At 44.2% G+C, this 24247-nt stretch overlaps 1 protein-coding gene across 2 annotated transcripts in view; it reads left to right on the top strand.

Moving 5' to 3' along the window:
• LOC138580390 (3'-5' exoribonuclease HELZ2-like) overlaps window positions 1–24247 on the top strand; it is a 957207-nt gene that overhangs the window by 470779 nt on the left and 462181 nt on the right. For both annotated transcript variants that reach the window (XM_069650902.1, XM_069650903.1), the window contains exon 10: window positions 4016–4101. In XM_069650902.1, the coding sequence (XP_069507003.1) occupies window positions 4016–4101 (86 nt within the window). The remainder of the gene's footprint in view (window positions 1–4015; window positions 4102–24247) is intronic.

Raw genomic sequence — 24247 nt, 5'->3', positions numbered from 1 at the left:
AGCAGTGCCGACGCCTGTTCCGGTTTAAAAGCATATCTTCGGCCTCACACACAATGATTCTTTGCTTCAAGATTCTGATATTAGGCAAGCTTTTTCCGTTTATGAGTACTGTAGGTTCTGCCAAGAAACCGATCGCAAATGGAGAAATTTGACACGTGTTATTACTTATGATATAACCCAAGGTGATGTCTGTTATTTTATGACCTGCAATGCACAAGAAATTGGCAAATGCCGACAGATCGATTTAACCCAACAGCACAATCACACAATGTTTGAGAGACGACTATGTTCGCGAGTGCCACGCACATGCACCAGTGTAAATAATACTATGTCTTGTAATCATACAGTGATAGCTGCCAGTCATTTGAATCATGTGAAACTTCCAACAGGATGGCTCTTTTCATGTGGTAACATCACATACACTTACATTACAGCTAACATTTCCGGAGGTCCATGTGCTTTAACTCGATTAGGACTAATGATGTTTCCTTTACACCCAGCGATAACTCGAGGTAAAAGGTCAACTTTCGAATCTGTGGGTCTATCTCCTGATTGTGATTCACATGTACACTTGTTATCAGAAGCTGAGGTTCTAGCATTAACCCTTTCATTAGTGGGAGTTTGGGGTTTAGCTGCTGGGGGTTACAAATCTTTGATGAAATTAGCATGTTTAGTAGTCAAAAGCCTTAATCATACTTCTCAGGCATTAGAAGAATTACTCCTTGATAGTCAAGTTATTAGAAAAGCAACTTTGCAGAACAGAGCTGCTGTTGATTACCTATTGCTAAAGCATAATTTAGGGTGTAACGCATTTGAAGTTATGTGTTGTTTTAATCTAAGTGACCATTCACGATCCATTGAAAGTCATATTCGAGGTTTGAGGGATCTCATTTCTCAAGTGACTCAAGATCGTACTGGGAATTGGTGGGATTGGTTATTTTCATGGATACCTGATATTGGGGGTACACTACGTTACGCTTTTGCTTGCATTTTCATTATATTAGCTATCATAATAGCTTGTTGTTGTTGTATTCAATGTATTCCCAATTTAGTTTTAACGTTTCGTAGGTTTCAGAGACCGGCTCCTTTGCCACCGGGCTATGGAAGGTAAATATCCAAGGGTGGAATTGTTATGCTTGAACTAAAATGGCGCTGGTGCGCAATGTATTCTGGGAGCGCTCGGAGCCATGATGGATATTTACTTCATGCCGCAGTGAAAAGCTGCACACATTTTGCTGAGTGTTAGATTCACGGTGCTGAGGAAAACATGCTTTCCAAACCTGGTATGCGGTCAAGGACATTTCTGCTGGGAAAACTAACTTTGTTATGGTTTGTTACTGTTCTCTGCGGAGCGTGTTTTTAGAGGAGGGAGGCACTCAGCCCCTTGAGGGTAGCTCTCGATTGACACAGCTGGCAACCGACGGCTGCGCATCAACTGTGCAAGTGCCATTTCCAGAAGGTTCGAGAACTGCCATCCCTTTTCGGAGTGTGTATATATGCGGAAACCCGGAGGTGGTCAGGTGAGACTTCAGCCAGAGGAGGACACTTACGTCCGGCACTCCTGTGAGCTGTGGTGCTCTCGGCCTGGATGTTCCCGGGGTCTTCCAGCCGCTTCTGGGCGAGATGAGGAATCCAGTTACGCTCACAGTGATGTATTTCCTTTTCAATTCTTTGCTTATTCTGTGATTTATGTCTATGTTAATGCTTTGAGTTATTTCTATGTTATTACTGGTTGCTTCTAAACTTTGAATAAATAGCCGTATAAGTGCTGATTACCTTCTAAGAGTGTGTGGTTGCGAGTTATTGCGTCTTTCTGCGTTCAAAGTATTTGCTCTATAATTACATTGGTGATTTATGTTTTTCCGTGAACTCTGGGGAGAGCAATACAGACCCACCGCTGCTTTAGGATCTGTGCCTTCTGAGCCTTCAGAAGTGATCCTGGTCCCGCCAGTGGACTGACGGCTCTCTCCTGGGCTACCTCACTTCAGCTGTCGCGATTCTAAGTTCATCCTTGGAACTGCATTTTCAGCCACTTTCCATCAGAAGAAGCTGTGCTAGGCCTATTATTTTTTTTATTTTTGTTTTGGTCCCCTAAAGATCGCCTGTCTCCTCCTGACTGTGGTGACTCCCGTTGCAACTCATCATTGCTCCCTGGAGGTGTATATAGGTGGTCTGCCCCGCAGAATTGATGATCTCTTTTTTTGGGTGTTCGGCTAGAAGCTGTCTGGAAATGACATTCCTAAATACTGCAACCGACCAACACTAAATTGCGATGTCAAAAGTGACCTCTGCACCCGAGACCCCTGGGCATCCCTTGAAGGGACCAAGCACAGAAGACTAAGTCCCCAACGGAATCGGGAAGCTTTGCTGTGGATTCTGGAAAATTCTGAGTCAGGAGAGTAAGTAAACATGCCAGTTTTTGTCCCCCACTGCTCTCCATATGGGTACAATGGCGTAAAGTCCCGTCCCTAAAATCACTTTTTCTGATTTTGGTTGGTGGGGGACTGGTCAGGTACCTCTTCCTGGGCCTATCCGAGTGACTGAGATGGAGTGATTTTACTTATCTGAACGTTTAACTAACAGTTTGACTTTTAATCATAATCACTGTCATTGCTAATCTCTTCATAATCCTAACTCTGAAGTATATACTTTGGAACTGGTGACCTTGGGCACAAGGCCCCAACCTATTTTAGGAATGCACTTTATAACAGGTAGGGAAGCTGTTCTATGATTATCCCAAAGTGTATTTTCTAATTCTAATGCATCAGAGTACTTGCCTGTGGGTAACTGGTTACTGAATCCAATGCTTTCTTGTATCTCCTAAGGATGAATGTATGTATCTGTATTATAGTGTTGGTGTGACACTATCTGATTAGAAGTTACTCTTTTGTGTGAATTCTAAAGGCCCAATAAATCATTGTATATTTTTGTACGTGCCTGTCTAACTGGAATTATTGGTGGTGGTCTGCATGGACTCATTGTAGCCCTAGACTACTGACACCCCTCCTGAGTCTAAGCCTTGCTACTCTGCTCCCATACCTTGACTGGTTTGGCCAGACTTCAGTATCTTCTTGTTCACCATAGTAGTTTGGCCTCTTAGAATCCATCCCCATGGTTGATTTTGGAAATCCACCTTAACAATAGGCCACCTCAGTGCACCAATAAGTGACACCACACTAGGTAGTCATACAAGCAGTAGCATGCAGAGCTCGCTGCACTTGAGAAATAGGTCTGAATTATATTAAATATGCAAGACAACTATGGTAGAAATACTTTCTAAATGCACAAGGAAAATAGTCTAGAATTAATTTGTAAATGTATATGGAAAGGTGGGTTGGAATGAATAATTTAGGTGCCCAGGGAAACTTGGTGTTGAACGAGGCAACTGGTATGAGTTTATGGATGGTGCATAACTTGTGTGAGTGGGTAGAAGGGACATCAGGCAACAGACCATGCAGTTAAAAAGAAGGTACACTTGTATGGTAAATCGGGGCTGTGAAATTACACCATCCAAAGCCCTACCAGGCCCTAATTGGGCCAAACTAATTACCCCTGACTGTTAGCTCTCGGCTGGGATGCCTGGCATGTAGATGTCCAAGGGCAGAACTTTGTGGTGGGGATGATTTGACTGCAGTGTCCAATCCAGGCCCTGCCTGTCCGGACCGACTGGGTCAGGCTCCTAAAATGGAGGCTTTCTTAATGCTACAGCTCCCATTGGGGCCAGTATGCCGGGGATGAAGGCATTGCAAAGCCTCAGTCAGGAAGGATAGAAGTAGTAATTTAGTAAAAATAGTATGAATTTTGCTCTTCTTCGGATCCGCTGTTAAATTGGTTCCATCTGCGAGGGGGTTCATGGGGAGAAAATCCAGAAGTGCTGTGCAAATTGCATGAAAGATTTCAGATGGGAGGGGCGGTTGATGAGTGCAAGGGAAAGTTTAACTGCGTGGATTTGAGGAGTCTATTTGCTTCTGTACATTTTATAGAGGAACCTAAAGTCTGCTTCCTTTCTTTTCAGTCGCAAGGAGATTGCTGTGGAAGGCCTTCAGTGGGCCTCCAAACTCACAAAGTGTATAGCTGTGGGCCAACAACCTCCAGAAACAGGTAATGCCTCCTATGGCCTCCTTTGGTGGGGGAGGATGCTGTGTCCACTTCCCCAGTGCAAAGGTCTCTTCCGGAAGTCCATACTTTTAGGTTTGAAGCAGCAGTTCACAACGCATCTTCTTGTGTACTTACTCAGCAGCTGTTTAGTTGGGCTACTCGGGCATTAATAACCTGTTCACCAGATGCCTAGGATAGCTTAACTTGTCTCCCAGTTTTTTGGTAATTGGGTATCTCAAATTATAAGCAAAGTAGTACAGTGTAGATGCAAGGATAAGGACTTCCCTTTTTCTTTTGTGCTTAGTCTATCATCTTGCTGATGCCCATCACCCCTGACTCTGCGACAATCTCCATTCTTATACAGGATGGCTTTCCGTTGTCTATATTAAGGCACATTACAAGGGAGACTTGAGGAAGTAGGGCTAGAGGAATGCTGGAGAGATCCTTTGTCCATACCTGCTTCGTATGAATTTTAAGTCACAAGTTGTTTTCCAGAGGTTTGTAATGTAGATGTCTTTGGGTTAACACTCTCAAATACAGAGAATATTCTTTGCTATCTCATTGACGACTCTTCCTACACCAGGATGAATGCGTTCCATTCTGTAAAGCGAGAGGTGTTGCTAATGAATTACCAACTTTTCCACACTTGCCATTGTTCTATCCAGCTTCTATGGAGTGATAGTGGTGTACGGCCTGTCAAGTCTGACCAGCCGCTAATACACAGTTGAGATTGACTGGAGCTAGGGCATCTTCTGAGAGTCAAAGAATTCTTGCTTCTTACTGGATGAGGTTGTCATTCGAAGATTGGTTTGCTTCTTCCTTCTGCAGCTAACCGGTTAAAACAAACCAACTTCCACTATTGTCTGTCTAATATAGATATTCATAGAGTTTTTTTAATCTATACATTGTGCTGATTCTCACTATCTGGTCTTCATTATGAAGCGCCTATGTGCCTTTCACCTAACTACTGTTCTACCAATTTTCTTTCTTTGGCCAGCCTGCAATTTGGGTTATTTGTGAGCACACTTGCCTGCCTTAACTAGCTCATATGCAAAAAGTGCTCTGGATGATGGCGGAGAGCCTCTTGTAATAGGATTCCACACAGAATTATAAAGTATGAATATACTATTTCTTAGGCCCAAACACAAATGCAAGGACAACCTAAGGATACTATACACTACAGCACAAACCTTTTATATAAAACAATCTGACCATCTGACCACGTACAACATCCAGGTCGCCAATGGTAATCGAAAGAAAAGCACCTGGGCACTTCTTCCAAAAAGTGCTGTGTGCAGCATGTGTACACAGCCCTACGGATAAGGGGTGTATTGGCCACTTTTACTCCCTAAAAATAGGCAAATATGCCCCAAAAATAAAAACAGGGAGTCAAAATACTCCCAACAAAAAAAGGGAAACTGACATGTAGAACCCTGTTCCCCTTGAGTTCCCCAACACAGCTCAATGGGTAGGCTTGGATCAGTAGTGCACATAGTACCACAGGATGAAACTACTATTATTACTGCCTGATCAGAAGAAATAAACCTATTTCTTTTAATGTAGATGAATAAATAGGTGCAAAAAAAATTATTACAGAAACATTTTCGTTTTTTCCAGTTAAAACATATTTTTACTCGCTTATAGAATACTCCCACTGGGAATTGGACTTGCATTTTTACCCCCTAAAAAAATCATTTTACACCCAACTTTAAAATATAGGGAGTAAAATACTCCCACATCCAAATCTTATCTGGACCACTGTGTATACATTTTGTTTACTGCTGTTAAAATGATAGTCCAGCCATGGTCAAAGACAGGACAAGACCCGATAAAAAAGAAAAAATGACCACACGTTCTGTCGTAACACAGGACTTTCTAAGGCTCAATTGGATCTATGTGATTACAATGAAAAAATAACCTTGAGGATGAAAACAGGTGTTTTCTTCCACCTCCCACTCCTTTTTGGTCATTTCAATGCAATTACCCCCCCCCCCACGCACACCACCCATACTGCCCCCACATTAATTATAACCTTAACCCAGCCACCACAAATATTTCAATGTTTTTGTCCTCTGTTATCTGCAGCGCAGTATTAAACGTATACCTCTCAATTTACATTGCTCATTGTGGCTCCAACTGATATGGAAAACAGGACCCTCCATTTCCTGTTCACCTATACAAATCATGTGATTATGGATTGCACTGCATTGGTTTCCTGTTCATACAGTCGTTGATTCAAATCTGCATTTCACCACAAACATAGTTTGAGGGAATAGCAAGTCTTGTTAATTACTTGCATAAGGCAAAAATAAACTGAGCTTAAATGCATACAATTATAATTCTAACATGTACAATCACGTGCATAATGCACACATTTCATTTTCTTGTAAGAGCCATGGATTAGCTGCTACTCTAACCCATGTATTGGTGATGAAAATTATAATCACATCATACATTCTAAAGCCCAAGTGGGTTAATTTTTCCCAAAAACCGAACAGAAAAATCTAAACATTCAGGTAGCAATTCATATACATAATGTATCACACAGAGGCAGTTAAAAAGGAGTCAAGTGTTGCAAATCAGTTCAGAAAGACAAATAGCTCCTCATCACCATTCAGGCCATTGGTTTTCATGGTATTCATTTTTATTATGACTTCAGATTTAAGCTGTCGTAATTCTAGCTATCTATTACCCTTTCTTATGTGTTCAGGAACATGAGCAATCCCCACAAATGTTATCCCAGCAACATCACTATTGTGGAATGGAGCAATGTGTGAGGTTAATGGATAAGTGCTGTTGCCATTCTTCATGGCTCTATAGTGTTGCAAAATAAATTATTTCAGCACCCTTTAGTGGACCCAATGTATTGCAATTTACAGGGACACACGATCAAATAAACTACAAACCTGGTAAAACGAGTAGTAACATAATTAGCTTCTAAGTTTTGTTCTCATTCTTTTAAGTTGGTTGATCACAAACCATAGCATATTCACAAATGTTGCTGCTATTACACCTACAGTAGCCATTGTTTTTTTTATCCTGTGTCAACCAATTGACTGCGTGGACGACTTGGTGCTATTTTGTCTTTTAGATTAGGTGCTTTATAAAAAGTAATTTTTGGGGAAGTGCTCAGAAACTTGTTTAAGTCATCACTGTTGGGGGAGTTTTCCTAAAGTCTACCAGCAGGTGAGACTCGATAAAACTATCCCTTGGTGTACGAGCCCCAACTTTTAGTATACGTCTGTACTATCCAAAGGTTTGATAGAATGGCAGAGCAGCCAGGCTTATCTTATGAGGAGGATGTGAGCTGTAGGGAAGTACAATGAACTCAGTAAACACATAGGTCCAAAGAACCTCTTGCACACTTGTAGTTATAGTAAAATACACATTTATTTTATATACACAAGGCAAGGTAAGTAAATACTATTTTAGAATAACCAACACAAATAGATAACATAAGTAACACTCTTTCAGGTGACTACTTCAATAGGTAGTGACTTGTGCCCGCCATGAACACAGAGGACAGTTACATTAATTTGTAAAGTCACGTGGATAATGTTCTGTTGTAAGGAGAAAGGGTTATTCAGCACTAGCAGCAACAATCTACTTCTCTAGCACTTTTAAATGATTCTAATACTTTAGGAGTCCATTGCCTAACTAGTTAAGAGTTCATCAAAAGTCATTTGAAGAAGGGTGCAAAGTCCTATGGATCAGCAGAAAAGGCAAAGTTAGTTACTTTAAGTAGAAGGCTTTAGTGGAATACAAAGGTTAATAGGGACCTTTGAAAGGACTCCCTAAGATGTACGGCCTGGGCAAGGTGTAAGGGCGAATGGCCAACCTCTGGATATAGCACCCCAGTGACAGAGGAGTGACAATTTGGCTTGAGGTAAGTACTACTTTGAGCCCCACAGTACCTTAGGGTAGTTGAAGAAAATGCAGCTGAATTCTTTCCTGTGCAGCAGCGATGGAACCGGTCTCCTGATTCCTCGGTCTGGTGACGAAAGGAGGAACTCTGGAACAGATGTTGCAGCAGCATTCGCGAGAAAGGACCCCCATCAAGGAATTCTTCGGTCTCCCATGTCAGTCTGCGGTTTTGGCACCTTTTAACAAGCTCCAACAGTGAACGGGTCGATCTGCCTTGAATCTGCAGTCCTGCACTCTGGTGAGGGGACTTTAAGGAGTGGAATTGTGCCTCTGTAGGTCCAACTGGAGCTCACCAAAGTTCTTGGAGGATTTGTTCATGGAAAGACGATGAACTGCAATTGGGTTGGAGGTTCCCTGGTATTGGTGGTTTGCAGCCCTGGCAGGTCACAGCACATCCAATCCCTAACAACAGGCATTGTACCAGCAAACTTGAAAAAGGCAGTCGTCACTCCATTGCTAAAAAAAGGCAAAATTAGATCCCAAGAACCTGCAGAATTACAGACCAGTGGCAGGTTTGCCATGGCCTGGAAAAATTTAGAAAAAATCGTCACATCACAATTACAGGAGTATGTGGAAAATGAGAATTTACTGGACCCTCTGGGTTTCCGACCGGGATTCGGTACGGAAACTCCATTGTTGACGGTCTAGGATGAGCTTCTTGAGACGGCAGATCAGGGGGACATATCACTTTTGATTATGTTGGACCTATCTGCCACATTTGACACAGTAGACCATAAGATCTTGCTGAGACGTCTCGAGGAGGTGGGAAAGGTTTCTACACAAGCTCTACAGTGGTTTAAGTCATTTTTGCTGGTAGAGAACAATGGGTAACATTTGGAGGATTCCTGTCGGATTCCCTTATGCAAATTTGTGGTGTCCCCCAGGGTTCCTCTCTCTCGCCTCTCATCTTTAATCTATATGTAAAAGCTCTTAGGGATATCCTGAGGAGACATCAAGTTAAATTCCATTCATATGCTGATGACACTCAGGTATTTCTGAGAATAGAGATATCGGAGACACTTTTGAACTAGTGGAACACTGTTTAAAGGAGGTGCAAGCTTGGATGTGAGTGAAAAAGCTGTTGTTGAATGCAAATAAGACAGATGTAGGCAAATAAGACAGATGTAGCATTGTTTGGCTCTAAACACCAATTGCAACATAACAAGCAAGTACTGTCACTAAGTTTTCTGGGATCACAATTGGACTTTTCTCCCAAAATAAATAATCTGGGCTGTATCTGGGAAGACAACATAGGGAGTGGGGCACCAGTTATTGCGAAAGTACAATCTGTGTTCTACACCCTACGGATGCTAAGACAGATCCTACCATTTATAGCAGACAAGGACCGGGCGACAGTTGTGGGAACTCTCATCAATTCACGACTGGATTATGGTAATACTCTGTTGACTGGAATCCCTGCAACCCAACTATGCAGACTCCAAGTCACCCTAAATGCGGCAGTTAGATTGGTGTTCAGGGTGATAAAATCATCCCCTATCTCTAATCTAAGGTGGTCATTATATTGGCTAGCTGTGAAGGAACGCATAGATTTTAAAATCCTTTGCGTTATCTTTAAATGCGTGAACCAGTTAGCACCAAGCTATTTGTCTGATAAAATCAAGACATATAGCCCAGGCTGTCAACTACGCTCTTGCGACAAGACGTTGCTGCAAGTGCCACGGTCAAGATATCAGTGTAAAGGAGATCGAAGGTTTGGAGTTTATGGTCCAAAACTCTGGAACAGCCTCCCGAGAGTCATTCGAGAACATAAAACTCTCATTACATTCCGAAAGGCTCTGAAGACCTATATATATTCTGCTAATGATAGCACCAACGTTTAGTCACTTGCCTGTGAAATTTCTGAATTGATAGCACTGTCAAAGACAGTTGATTTATCACTGTGTGATACATCTGCGCCCAGACACGATTAGTTTTGTCAGGTGCGCGTTTACAAATAAATCAAATCAAGGGATAGCTTGTTTTGCAGCTCGTCCTATGACAAACCAAAGGGAAGGAGTCGTCCTCTTCAGAGCTCTTCTGTCGATTAGAAAACAGGGTCAGGACAGCAGTAGTCTCTTTGCGGTTACTGGAATTATCTGCCGGTGTCTCTGGTCGTCTTCTGCTTTGGATCTTCTGTTCCAGTGGCTGACTTGCCTTCTGCCTCAGGAACCTCACCTGTTATCAGGATTTACCATTTATTCCTCTGCAAACTCTCCCTGCAGTTTACAGAAAGGGGTGGGTGGCTGTCCAATGAGGACAGCCAGCCCCCTAGTGGGAAGTGGTTCCACTCAGGCACATCAGCAGACAAAGGACAGGAGAGTTTCGGCCTCCCCCCTGCTTCCTGTCCTCACAGACACACTGGAGCCTTGGCAGGCTACACAAAGGGTTCCTGCCAAAGACAAAACTCACATTCTGACCTCCCCCTCCCAGGATGGTAGAAGAAGGGCTAACAAAGGACATCTGCACAAGAAATGGCGAAAAAGGAACGTAGGTGACCCTCCTGTGCATACCTGCAGCTGTAAATACAGCCTAGAGTGGAAAATTGCACAAATGTTGGTAGGACACGTGCCCTGCCACCAGCCATAACTATAGAGTAGTCACTGTAACCAAAAGTTTACAGGAGCAGCGAGAAGGGCGATACTATGTATCCCCTCAGCACTACACATAAGGTGGGGCCTGCTGATCTCTCAAAAGTAAAAGTTTAGGAAGGATAAAAAGTATCCCTCTTTCTTTAAGAACAGTTGTTCTTAAGGAAAATGAAAGAGTATAACAGGAGAACCCAAAGGGTTCCCAGCAACACTGCACATAGGATGCTGTGTGCTGCAAAAGTGAAACACAGATGCCTTTAAGAGATATGGAGGAAAGCAAGACTCCATAAAAGAAGGTAAATCATAAATAACAGAGTTCCCATGGTTAGAGCAAATACGAATGAATGAGGGGAAAAAGGCTCCCCTCATTCAGGAGAAAAAGGTCCAGAAGTCCAGCAAAAAATGCTGGGGGTCTCACTAGGAGAGGGTATTAAGCATAAAACTGATAAATCTCCCTAACAATCACTCAAACATATGGGCCAGTGTTTGGTGAGTATCTTTCTGAAAGCACCTGCCTGGCTGTTATGTGTTATGTACCTAGTGATCAACTAACCTATGAGAACAAAACCTGGAAGCTGAATTATGTTATTATTTGGCTCACCAAATTTGTTGTTTATTTGATAGTGTTCCTGCAAATTGAGGTTCATTGGGTCCACTATAGGGTCCCTGAAATGACTTATTTTGCGTCACTGTAGAGCCATTAAGAATGGCAACATCACTTATCCTTTAACGCCACACTTTACTGAATTCCACAATAGTGGTGTTACAGGGATGACATTTGTGGCATTTGCTTATGTTCCTGAACACATAAGAAACGGTAATAGGCAGCTAAAATTACGACATCTTGAATCTAAAGTCCTAATAAAAATGAATACCATGAAACCCAATGGCCTGCATGGTGGTGAGGAGCTATGTGTCTTTCTGAACAGATTTGCAACACTTGTCACTGTCTTTATAACTCAGTAACTGCCTCTTTGATAATGTATGTATATGAATTGCTGCCTGAACTGATATTTCTATTCGGTTTTTGGGAACAATTACCCCACTTCGGCTTTATTGCACTCAAGTTTTTTAATGTCGGTTGGATGATTACAATTTTCATCACCAATACATGGTGTAGAGCAGCAGCTAATCCATCGTCTTTTTCAAGAAATACACGTGATTGTACATGTTTCAATTGTAATTGTTTGCATTTAAGCTGTTTATTTTTGTCTTATGTAACTAATTTACAAGACTGCTTTTTCCTCTGTTAGTGTGGAAATGTAGATTTGAATCAACGATTGTATGAATAAGTAGCCAATGCAGTGTAATCCATGCAGTTCTAGATTGTTTAAAATGTCCTCCATTTTGGAGGGGTTGAGCACGTAGTCACTTTTATCACATGATTTGTATAGGTGAACAGGAAATGGAAGGTCCTGTTTTCTCGATCAGGTGAGGCCACAATGATCAATGTAAATTGTGCCTGAGGAAGTCCTGTGTTAGGATGGAACGTGTGACGATTTTTAAAATCGTTTCCTGTCCTGTCTTTGACCATGGCTGGATAATTATGATTAGAGTATCGTTTTAGAAAGCAGCGATAAATTTGCACATACTGCAAATAGCATTTCTTGGAAGAATGAGTGCTCCACTTTTTCCTTTCGACTACCATTGGTGACATGGATGCGGTATGCAGTCTGATAGTCTGAGAGTTTTGTATGAATGAAGGGTTGACTCTATCCCTACCCGGAGGCACCTGCTGCGTATGAGGCTGAGCCTCCTAGGAGGCAAGGTATATATATATATATTTATATATATGTATATATATGTATATATATATTACATGGCCTGCGGTAGCGGCCATGTAGTTATGGTTAAGTTGCTAAACCCATAGGAAGAGCACCTTTTGGGCGGCCTATAACTTCGGTCCCCCTGGACAAATCCTCACCAAACGTTGCAAAATAAGTATATGTCCGACTCCGAATTTTTCTGCAAATTTTCGTGAGGTTTCGTCAAGGGGGGGAAAAGTTATAGGGGGGTCCCAAAATTTCTTTTTTTCCCATAGACTGAATGGAGAAAAACTTTGCTCACGCCTACAGCCCAAACCGCTGGATGGCTTGCTCCCGAAAGCATGCTTTTGTAAATTTGGTGGAAATCCGTCCAGTAGTTTTTTTTTAAAATGACCAAAAAGTAGGTCCAACAAAATGTGTGCTATCTATGTCAGCTCCATGGACACACTTCCCTGTTCGCTCCGCGGACAGGACTCTGATTGGCTTAAAGGGCAATGTGGTGTCCGCAGACATCGGACGTAACTGCTGATTGGATGGTGAAAAGCGTGAAGTGCGTCAGATTTTTGTCCGCCATCTTGGATTCGTGGACAGCAGCCGGTGTCCGCGGGCATCGTGGTAAAAACATATAAAAAAACACAACATTGCACTGGTCAAACTTATCAAATAATCTCTGGGGAGGTGAGGGGAGATGAGGAGGGGATGGGATATGGCTGCAGGAAGCAAAAAAAGGGTGTTTTCTTGTCGCGAAAATCCACGAACAGCCCGGATGGTCGCAAACAGTCCTGTGAAGTTGGCGGATATCTCTTAATTGCAGGGTTGGTGAAAAGCAGTTCTTGGATGGCTTATAACTTTGGCGCCACTTAATTAAACTGCATGAAATGTTGCACTTATATTCTTGACCTGATTCCAAATGAGTCTGCAATGTTCGGTGGGATTCTGTCAAGAGGGGGCGAAATTAGAGGGGCTCCTAAAATAATATAAAGGCTTATAAATGAGGTGCCATTTGACAAATCCACACTTAAGTTGGGGAACTGATAATAGATCTAGGTATAAATGCTTTTGCAAAGTTTGGTGGGATTTTGTAAAGAGGGGGCAAAATTTGAGGGGGTGTCCCAAATTATTTTAAAGGCTTATAAAAGGGGTGCCATTTAACGACTCTACACAAAGGTGTGCAAAAACATTATAGATCTAGATATAAATGTTTTTCGAATGTTTGGTGGGATTTTGTCAAGAGGGGGCAAAATTAGAGGGGGCGTACAAAAATATTGTAAAGGCTTATAAATGCGGTGCAGTTTGACAAATCTACACAAAAGTTTGCAAAAAGATTTTAGATCTAGATATAACATTTTCATAAAGTCTATATGGATTTTGTCAAGTTGGGGCTAGCTTATATGACTATTGTATGTGTATACATTTGACACTTTTGAAAAAATAACACGTGTGGATTTCCAGCAAACTTGTGGAAGGAGCATTGGCAAGGATCTGAAAGCATGGTTTTGCAAATGTGCCCGCGTTTTACTTTTGAACAAATGTCATAATGTAGGTACAAAAAATAGTGATATACCTTTTTGGTGACTGAGGTATAGCCGGTAGCCATGGACAGTGGCCAGATTGTCCGGGTCATGGAATAAGGTCATGATCCGGACAATCTGGCTACTGGCCATGACCACGACGGACAACACATGGGGTTAAAGTGGCCATGTCCACCTGGGACCGGCTTTGTGGTAAAGTTGTTCGAAATTGGGATAGGTTTGAAAGGGAAGAAAAATGTGCTCGTAGTAATATGGTCATAGGGTTTTCTCTTCGGCTTCTGCAGGCTGCCATGGAAAGCGAAGAGGGGCCCTTTATGGAACCCCACCTTCCCTTTCCCTGGTGGCCATCTTGGAAAAGGATTTTCCTTCCTCCACCGGGACGCCAAAGGCAAACTTGTCAAACTTATCAGAGGCGTCCTGGTGTAGGAACGGAAAATCCTTTTTTGGCACCCCGGGTTCCCGCTTTAGGAACCTAGGGTGCTAATGGACTTCATCCCTCATTACAGGGGCTGGAATGGGGGGATAATGGTCCGGAGACCTCGTTATCCACCCTCGCTTCGCTTGGGCTGATAACTTGGGCTGCTGGGCGGTATCCACCGTTCCAGTCCCTGGAACGGGGGATGAACGCCACAATATTCCCATTAGCATAACACAAAATGCAAATGGAAATGTTGGAAAATCTTATTGAGTCTATGTACTTTACTGAGAAATGTAAAGTAGATGAAGTCTATAAGTGGTTTTTAGTTCTATTTTTTAACTGTGAACGGTGGTTCCTAAAGGAACATTTCTTTTGTTGTTTTTGGATATATTTTTTTTTTGTTGGCAGGAGAGCTAAGAACGAAAGGTGGGGAAAGAAAAGAGAGAAGAGGCACAAAACACTAATATGCAGGGGCAGGTGGACAAGGGAAAATGTTGCGTGTGTGTTATTTCTAAGGTAGGGGGCAGTGTTTCTCATGCTCCTTGATTACAGCAGTGGTGGTGGCTCTTGGGGAGGAGGGATGGCAATAGCTGATGCCATTTTAAGATAAAAAGCTGTTTTGCTAAAAGTATGTACTGTGTACTAGATTGTTAATGGATAATGAGTAGGAATAGGTGTTGGAGCTATGCAAGGGAAATTTTGAAGTTGAAAGTTTCTAGATCAGTAGAAAATGCAGTTCCGACCTGTGCAGGAATATACAAATGATATTTGTGATGTCATCTTTGATGTCCTGGGTGTTAGTCTTAGCAGTGCAGGTGGTGGCGCGAGTTATGGTTGCTTAGCTTACCATAACTGGTGAATTTCATGGGTTTTTCGATTTTACTTGTAACCAAAACGTCCTTTTAACAACGTTTTTTTACTGAATTTCATAGGTTTTTATTAGTGCACCTTAACCATAACGTCCCTTTAACAGTTTTTTCATTGAATATATATAAATAAATAAATATTTATATATATATATATATATATATATATATGATACATTACTCACCGTAATCGTATTTCTGATGCTTGTATCTGCTTAGATTCACATGCTGTGCATAGGCCGACATCTAGTGGAAGCTGCAGAGTATTACAGTTTGTTTTTCGAAACTCGAAAATGGGCGTCGACACAGGGCGTGCCAGTAATACTATCCCTAGTGTGATGTCCACTGTACCCATGATCCCTCACGTGTCTAGGACCCTCAGATTGTATTTTTTCTGACATGAGGTAGCATGAGGACTAACGTGAGTACAGATAATCCAAGCAGATAGATAGAAAGATAAGACTACAACCATCCATGCGCCTTCTCTCAGAGGTGAGGAAGGGTGGGTCGCATGTGAATCTAAGCAGATACAAGCATCAGAAATACGATTACGGTGAGTAATGTATCCCTTCTGAGGCTTGTGGAATCTGCTTAGATCACATGCTGTGCATAGATTAGCAAGCAGTGTTAGAAGAAGGAGGTGGGATGTGAGAAGGGTCATGAGCAAATAAATGTCTTAGAACCGCTTGTCCCACTTGAGTATCTGTCTTGGAATGGGTGTCAATGCAGTAGTGCTGAGTAAAAGTGTGAATAGAGCTCCAAGTAGCTGCTTTGCAAATGGTGTCAAGGGGTACATTTGCAATGAAAGCCAGAGTGGCCCCAATGCCTCTTGTAGAGTGGGCTCTTGGCGTGAAAGGCAAAGTTTTTTCAGAAAGGGAGTAACACAGCTGGATACAGTTAATAATCCACTTAGAGATGGCACCTTTAGAGACGCAATCTCCCTCTCTGCCTGTAGCTACGGAGACAAACAGCTGGTCTGTTTTCCTTAGCGGTCTGGTTTTGTTTATATAGTAGAGGACCGCCCTACGCACATCTAGGGTGTGTAGTTTCACCTCAGCCGAGCTTTGTGGGTCTTGGAAGAAAGCCGGAAGGTCGATGGACTGGTTCACGTGGAATTTAGAAATAAACTCGGGTGAGAACCTAGGGTGTGTACGTAAAACCAGTTTATCTTTATGAACTGTAAAGAAAGGATCCTGCACTGACAGAGCCTGAATTTCACTGACCCTTCTTATAGAAGTAATTGCTACTAAGAAGGCCGTCTCATAAGTTGGGTGTTTGAGACTGCTTTTATGCATGGGCTCGAATGGGGGCCCCATGAGTTTAGATAGCACCACGTTAAGGTCCCTTCCTGGTGGTCGGTTTGAAATAGGAGGGTGATGTCTCTTTACTCCTTCCATGAAGGCTTTAACCACTGGTATTTTCCACCACGACACCTTGTTATGGGAGGTGGTGTATGCTGACATAGCTGCCAGGTGTACCTTCAGTGAGTTAAAAACCAGTCCTACATCCAGCAGGTGGAGCATGTATGTGACAATTGTGGAAGGAGTGCAATCAACCGGGTTGATTTGCTTATTCTGGCACCAGATAACGAATCTTTTCCATTTGTAAATTTGGGTATTTATTCAACTTACTTCCTTGTGCCAAAAAACGATTTGACAATGCGCCCAGTATTGGACTTACGGCCTGCAAACAAGTATGCCAAGCCCCAACAATTTCGCATGACTAGTCTCCAAGAGGTAATCCCCCTCCTAAAAAAGGGGGACTATATGGCAACATTGGACATGAAAGATGCCTACTTTCATATTTCCATGTTCCCAGCGCACGGAAAGTACTTGCGCTTCAAGGTGAACAGTCGGCACTACCAGTTCAAGGTACCAGCCTTTCCAAACAATAGATCCGGCTCCACCGGCTTATCTATCAATGATGCTTGGGTTTCGGGTTTGAACCCAGACTGCCTTAACCAAGCATGTCTTTTGATAACAGTACCTTCTGCTATCAATCTGCTATCAATCTGCCGGCGTTATCCGCGGCATCAAAGGTTGCTTTTAAAATGCAACCGGACACGGCTCTTCCCTCCGCCGAAACTCGTGCCAATTGGCTCTTTAAGGGTTCTGGGGTGGACTCTATGAGTGCCGTGACTTCTCCTCACTGGTGGTAGTTGTAACTCGCCAGCAGGGTGGTGGAGTTGGCAATCCTTGCCTGGTAGGCGGAAGTGGAGGCTACCTTCCTGCCCAAGCCATAAATCTTCTTGCTCTCCTTGTCTGGAGGAGCTTCGGACGATGACAAGGGTGTTCCCGCACTCTTTCGGGTGTTTGTAACTACCAGGGAATCCGGTTTCAGATGCCCCCTTATGTACAGTGGGTCTGATTGGGCTGCCCTGAAAAGCTTCTCAATCCTGGCATTTACTGCCCTAGTGAGGTTGGGATTTACAAGGGAAGGGTCTATTCTCCTTTGTATTTACTTAAGGATAGTGATGGCCTGGGCAACAGGTCTCCTTTCTCCCACTAACTCCTCGGCAAAGTCCCTCTCTTCTTGAGCACTTGGGGGGGAGATGTGGAAGTGCTCTGCCGCTCTGGACAGAACTTCATTCAAGAGAGGCTGGTTGTCGACAGGGGAGTCGGTAACTGGGGGTTCTTTATCTATCGGGGAATCTACTCTGTATGTTTCTGGGTCGTTCTCTTCCTCTTCTTGGTCCTCGTCATCCCCATAGTAGCCCGTCCCAGCGCGTTCTTCCAACATGCCCAAATCTGGATCCTCACAAAAGGATGGATGTCCCTGATATTGAGAATAGGGCTGTATACAGAAGGGGTCTGAAGACCGTGTTGGTGCTTCAACCCGGGACTTCTTACTTAGGGGTATTGGATCCTTAGAGCCTGAGGGTGCTGACCCGTCGGGGGTATAAGAGAGAAAGTGTTCAGGGTTCTTGGTATAGAAATCTGCCAATGATGACATCCTTGACATAACTCTGTCTATGTCATCACTAGACCATTCTCTTGAACTGGGAATGACTCTTACTTGGGGGACTTTCCCTGGTTTATCTTGACTAGACCTACTGGTTTGAGCAGGGGTCTTTGGGATAACAGAAGACTTGTCTGTCTGTTTATGTGGAGTAGAATGTTTTTGAGGTGTGGAAGGCTGAGACTGCTTCCTCTGTTGTTTTTTCCCCCTCCCCGTGGGTGGAAGAGTGTTTACCCTGTGTTTTCGCCCCTTCGTAGCCTTTCGACGCCTGGTGTCGAGGTTCGGGGGTAGTGTCCACAGCCGTTACACAGTCTGCTGACGCCGACTTCTGGAGTGCGGTCTGGGGATAAAGGTCGGCTTCGTCTGCCGACGATCGAACCTCTATTTCCTTGGGGAGCGAGGCACTCTTGGCAACAGTGGATGGTTGCCTGGAGTCATGCAGCGATCTAGATCGAGAACGCCCAGAGGATACCGATTCGGACCGTTCTCTATGTGCCTTTTTCTGAGAACTCGACGTGCGCGTCGAGTCTCGGTTGGACTTCATATGTTTTGTGGAAGTGCTGTGGGTAGCGCTTGTGTCGTCAGGGGTTTTCCCCATAGCCGCCTTGCCGGACGACCTTCCAAGGTCGGGGACTTGCGCTTGGCTGTCTCTTGACACCACATTGCCCTTGCTGTCCGAAAGCACGCGCCGCTGCCATCGCTGAAGGCACCCTCCGCTGCCATGGCCTCTTGACGCCTGGCGTGGTGGGCCCAACGCTTGATTGAACAGTCCTTTAGTGTTTTCGGTTTAAACCTACTACACACTCTGCAGTTCGCCTCGGGTGGTCCCTCGGCAAGCAGAGATTGTACATGGCGTGTCTGTCAACCTAAGGGTACTTGCGGTTGCACTTGGGGAAAAATTGGAAAGGGGTACCCTCCATATGCACCTTGTGGCAGCGGGCTAATAAGTGTAGGAATATATAAGAATGTACCTATATACCAAAGAGTGTAGAGTATGTCCACCCTCCACTCTCCCTACTTGCAGGGCCGAGGCTAGAGGCCTTCCAAGGCCCGGGCCGAGGCCAGAGGCCTTCCGAGGCCCAAGTCCATCGTGCAACTCTCGACGGTCGATTCCTTCTCTGGGCCGGCGTCGAGTGTGGAAGTTCGGTGGCTCGACGTTGGGGTGGAGAAATGGGGAAATATAACAATATTTTGCAAAAGTATGGCTAAGTCCAGGGAACTCAGCGGAATGCTTCCGACCAGTATGGCGGAAAAAAACAATTTGAGGGTCCTAGACGTGTGAGGGATCATGGGTACAGTGGACGTCACACTAGGGATAGTATTACTGGCACGCCCTTTGTCAACGCCCATTTTCCAGTTTCGAAAAACAAACTGTAATACTCCGCAGCTTCCACTAGATGTCGGCCTATGCACAGCATGTGATCTAAGCAGATTCCACAAGCCTCAGAAATACATATATAGTAGGAAAGTCCATTTGAGCCAAGTCACACATTATACAACGCCACCTAGTAGCCATCGCTGGAAGTTCCCCTCCAGTTCTGAGCCACAACAGCAAGGCATTGTGGGTATGCAAATTAGCTCAAATGCAAACCTTTTTCTCCAGGAAATTTCTTTGTCTAAAAGGGCAGTGCTACTTTATACATAGCTTAATCAACCCAAGACAGACATTTGCAACTTTTGATTCGAGCAACGGTTTGGCCTACTTCCCATTCATTTTCCCATAGACAAACAAGGTCCATTGTTTCCAAAGGGCACAGCCCAAACCACTGGACAGATTTGGACCATGTCCGAAACAACTGGGGCACGAAGCATTGACTTGCAATCCATGCATGGTTTGGGGTTATTCCGTGCAGTCATTTTTAAAATATTTGATGGAGAAGGGGGTGGCCCCTTCCCAAAAATAGAGATATCCTGGGGATTTACCCAAAACCGGGTGTTTTTAGAAATGAAATAACCGCCATCTTGTTTTTCTCTCAAGGCAAGAGATATCTGCGGCTATAGCAGAGGATATGGAAGAATAAAACGTAGGAAAAAAGCTATTTGCAGGTCAGAAAACATGCAAATGCCATCATGCTAGACAGGGTGGCTAGAGGGCACCAAGTGAAATTTGGGAGTTGGAGGTGTGAAAAACCTGAGGGTGTTCTCCCAAGTAGACCTCGAGAATCCCATATTCAGGTGGCCACGGAAGGGCTGGCGCTCTCAGATCCCAACCCCGGGGGGTGGACGAGCGAGGAAGGATCACCTGGGGAGGGGAGCCTGGGATTATACTCAGGGGAATCCCCCAGGCGAGACGCTGTATTATACTGGGGAAGAAGGTAAGGAGGATGAAGTCCCTGAAACTTTTGTAGGCTGTTCCAAATCCACCTCCCTTCCACCCAATGAATCTCCCTCACCCGAATCCAACAACCCCTCTGCATCTGGCAAACCTATTAGGAACTCAAATCCTGTAAACTACATCTTAGAGAATCCCTGTCTTCCTGTTGCCTACTCGAGTACTCCGAGTCATTTTTCTCCACGTCCCTTATTATTTCCCGAACTCCCAGTCTACTTTGACAAAGCATGACGTTCCCACAACCCCCCCCTATTCATTTCACAAACCTTACAAATCTCACCTTTCCGAATTCACCAACCCCCCCTAGGACCAAGAATATAATTCCCGATTACACTTTTTCCCCATCCTACCCCGTAGGATACTTAGAAACCCTGCCCCCCAGGCCTTTTTTCCAACACAAATACTTTTTCACACCGTGAAAAACAACAGACTAACACCAGAGCCGTTTACCTGACAGGTCGCAACACCAGTGTCAGGCAGAGTGAAGCAATTGCCGATAACTATACACACCTGATGGCCCTTTCTCTTCCCCACAAGGATAAAAGACAAAAGCATGAGAGCAAACTTTGAGCAAGGCCAAGCCCAGGAGGAATCAGCTATTCCAGGACGACAGTTCAAACGCAGGAGAAAGGCGGTGAGACCTGAAAGGATAACGAGGGACGTGCCCTTACCCTTTTCAACCCAGACCTGCTAAGCCTCCGTGAAAGGAATCATAAGACCAGGAACTACAGCTGGCATGTGGTGTGACAGATGTCAACGGTGCACAGGCCCCTCGCCCACTGATAGCCAAGGTGGGAGAAGCGCTTGCCTCTGTGGTACCGTCCTTGACTCCAGAGGCAAGAAACGCCAACAAGTTCAGCACAGTCGGTGAGTCGGAGAGAGCTGATAGTAAACCAGACTGTGTTGAGCCCAAGGTTGCAAATGGCAACAGTATATGAGCAAAGAACCTATGTGTAATTGAACTCTTGAAAAAACCCAGTGAAGGTCCAGCTGCAGAGTGGTCCGGTGCCACGTGGGCTCTCATTCGAAGGACTCTGGCTGGTCCCCTTTGTTGAAACTACAAATACCAAGAGGCCCTAGGAGAGGCTGGCGTGAGGGGTCAAAGTGGTCATACGAGGATCAAGCAAAACCCCTTGTACAGTCTTTGACACGCTGAGGAAAGAAAGTGAACTGTGTTACTGGGGGAAAATGTGAACCCGACTGAGGGATGCCTACGAATTAGGGTGACCAGTAACAACCCCGAGAACATTATGTGAATAGAATTATGTGAAGCCTGACTGGGGGCTGAGACCCGGACTTAGGTAAGAAAAGAACCTAAGGGGTCTAGTGAACTGTCGCAAGTGTGAACCCGATGGAGAGATTCCAAGAGAAAGCTAGGGGACGGGAACCCCGTTTCTGATGAACTGTGAAATTGCGAACTAAGGCAAGTGTGGACTCGACAGAGGGATGCTGAAAGAAAGCTAGGGGAAGAGAACCCTGCTTTTCTGATGAGATGATACAATCGTGAACTGTGTTAGAATGTCTATGTGAACCCAATGGAGGGAGGCCAAGAGGAAAGCTAAGGGAAGTGTATCCCAGATTGTTATAAAGTCTGCGAATTGGGGTGAACAGTGATACACCCGTGAACATTGTGACGACAAGTGTGAACCCGGCTGAGGGATGTCCACAGTGAATGGTTGTTTAAAAAGACATTGAGACTGTTGAATGTTAAAAGTTGCTGATATTTTGAATGAAAGGCCGTAGTGAATCCGATTAAGCGAGGCCCACGTTGCAAGAAGCATCAGAGCCCGGTTCAGGGGGATCCTAAGGTGAAGATAAATCGCCCAATGTGAAGATTACTGAAAGGAACTTTTTGTTTTTGTTGTTTATAGCACATCAGGTCCTCTGAGGCAAGAGACTTTGTGTGAAAGAGATTTGGCCACAGAAGGCCCTGATATTTTGGAAATGAATTGTAAGCTCGTGCTGGTGAAGCCCAGGAGTGTCCTGTGCTCAAGAGTCCCACCTTATCCTGTACTAAAAATGTGAAGAAGGGAGACCCCAGCCATAACATCCTGACTTATCATTTTGAGAACACTTCTTTCTTTTCTTGTAAACATTATCCCACACTGTCGCATAGCAGTAAGGATTGGCAATAGGTTTTTAGTATAGGCCCTTTTTATTTGACTAAGACACCACTAGAACTGTATTATTATTATTTGATGGTCGTAGCTTGCTCCCATTTTAGATTTAGGGTTAGATTAGGCGTTTTTCTCAACCATTCTACAGTGTAATAAACACTTGTGTTTGTCTTATCTTGATACAATGCCTTCCTTAAAGACGGGGCCCAGGGACTGAGCTTGCAACACAAAGCTTTGTGTAGCCTCGGCTATAGCCTTGAATAGCCGACATCTCAAAGCGAACTGCGTCACAGAAACAGCATGTGTTGTGGGGGGAAATGGAGAGGGCAGGGGGTGAGGAGGTGTCAAAATTCGTCTCTCTGAAGTGACTGTAGCCGACAAATTCTTCTTAGTACTGTAACCCTTTGGTGGGCCAAAGTACACGCAAAGGGATCTATTTCGAAAGAAGATGGAGCACCAGACAAAAACCACAGGCTGCAGGGAGACAACAGAAGAATGATGTTAATGCACGTTACACAAACAAGTGGCAGTGAAAACCCAGAACAACACAAGGACTAACCTGACCAGAAATCTGGGAATCTTAGGAATTGGAGTGAAAACTTGATGTTTAGATCTCAGTGCAAACCTGGAAGCACAAAGAGTAGTGTATGAAACAAGACTGACTACAGAATGGGTGAGATTAAAAAGGACAAATGAGTGGGAAAGTCTTACCGTGGGATTCCAGATGATGAAGACCAAGTTCCAGTAGTTCCGATATTGCAGAGTTGAAAGAGTTACAAAATGATGCTGATCCCAATACTAGCCCCGACGAAACGAGGACGCCTTAAGCTAAGGTGGCGCCTTTCTCTATTACCTCAATGGCCCACCTGAACCCGACGGCACGCGGACGCCTAAAATGGTTGACGCAATATGTAGAAGCAATGGAGCAGTTTGTCTTGAATTTCCAGGTAGAGTATGATGACGGGTGAGTACAGATCAGTTCAGGGCATGAAGACAAAAGCAATCCATCAACGGTCCGAATCGTAATGTGGGAGACAATCAAAGTATAGTCGAAAGGCAGAGGAAGTCGGGGATGGAGTCCGAGGTCGAATAACGTAGTACCAAATACACAAGAGGGCTTAAGCAGAGGCAATCCGGGGACGATGCAATGTCTGGCAACAGAGTAACAAGGACGTAGATTCACAAGGGTGTAGACATAGACAAATCCGTAGGCAAGGCAAAGGTCGGTAACAATGTCAAAACAATGAAAGGCAAGAGAGAGTAACAAAGTAGCTAACTAGTATGAATCAGAAGCACTGCAGCAATTTCGAAAGGCGTTTAAATAGCGGTCACATGACTTTGCTGTTCCGTGAGTGCCCACGTGACCTGTGAAGGGGACGCCACTGTGTCCAGCGCAACCGCCAACGCTCAAGCATTTGGGATCTCCTGTTATGAAAACCCTATATGATGTACCGGAATAATGCTTACTGGAGCGTACCATAGAATCGGGCTGCATAGAATCAGAGCTTTGCGTGTCTTTCTTTCATAAGGCATTACGTGATGTTGGGATTCTATTGTTCTTGTGCTGATTCCTGACAGTCGGCCATCTGGGGAGTGGGGGGCCATGGCCAGTGACACGATTGCCATCCAGGTCTCCCATCCATGCAGT

Source organism: Ambystoma mexicanum, chromosome 3p (assembly GCF_040938575.1).
Source record: "Ambystoma mexicanum isolate Mex_15411 chromosome 3p, UKY_AmexF1_1, whole genome shotgun sequence".
NCBI classification, from domain to species: Eukaryota; Metazoa; Chordata; class Amphibia; order Caudata; family Ambystomatidae; genus Ambystoma; species Ambystoma mexicanum.
Note: the sequence above shows the minus strand (reverse complement) of the source record. Positions and strands in the feature narration are given on the sequence as shown.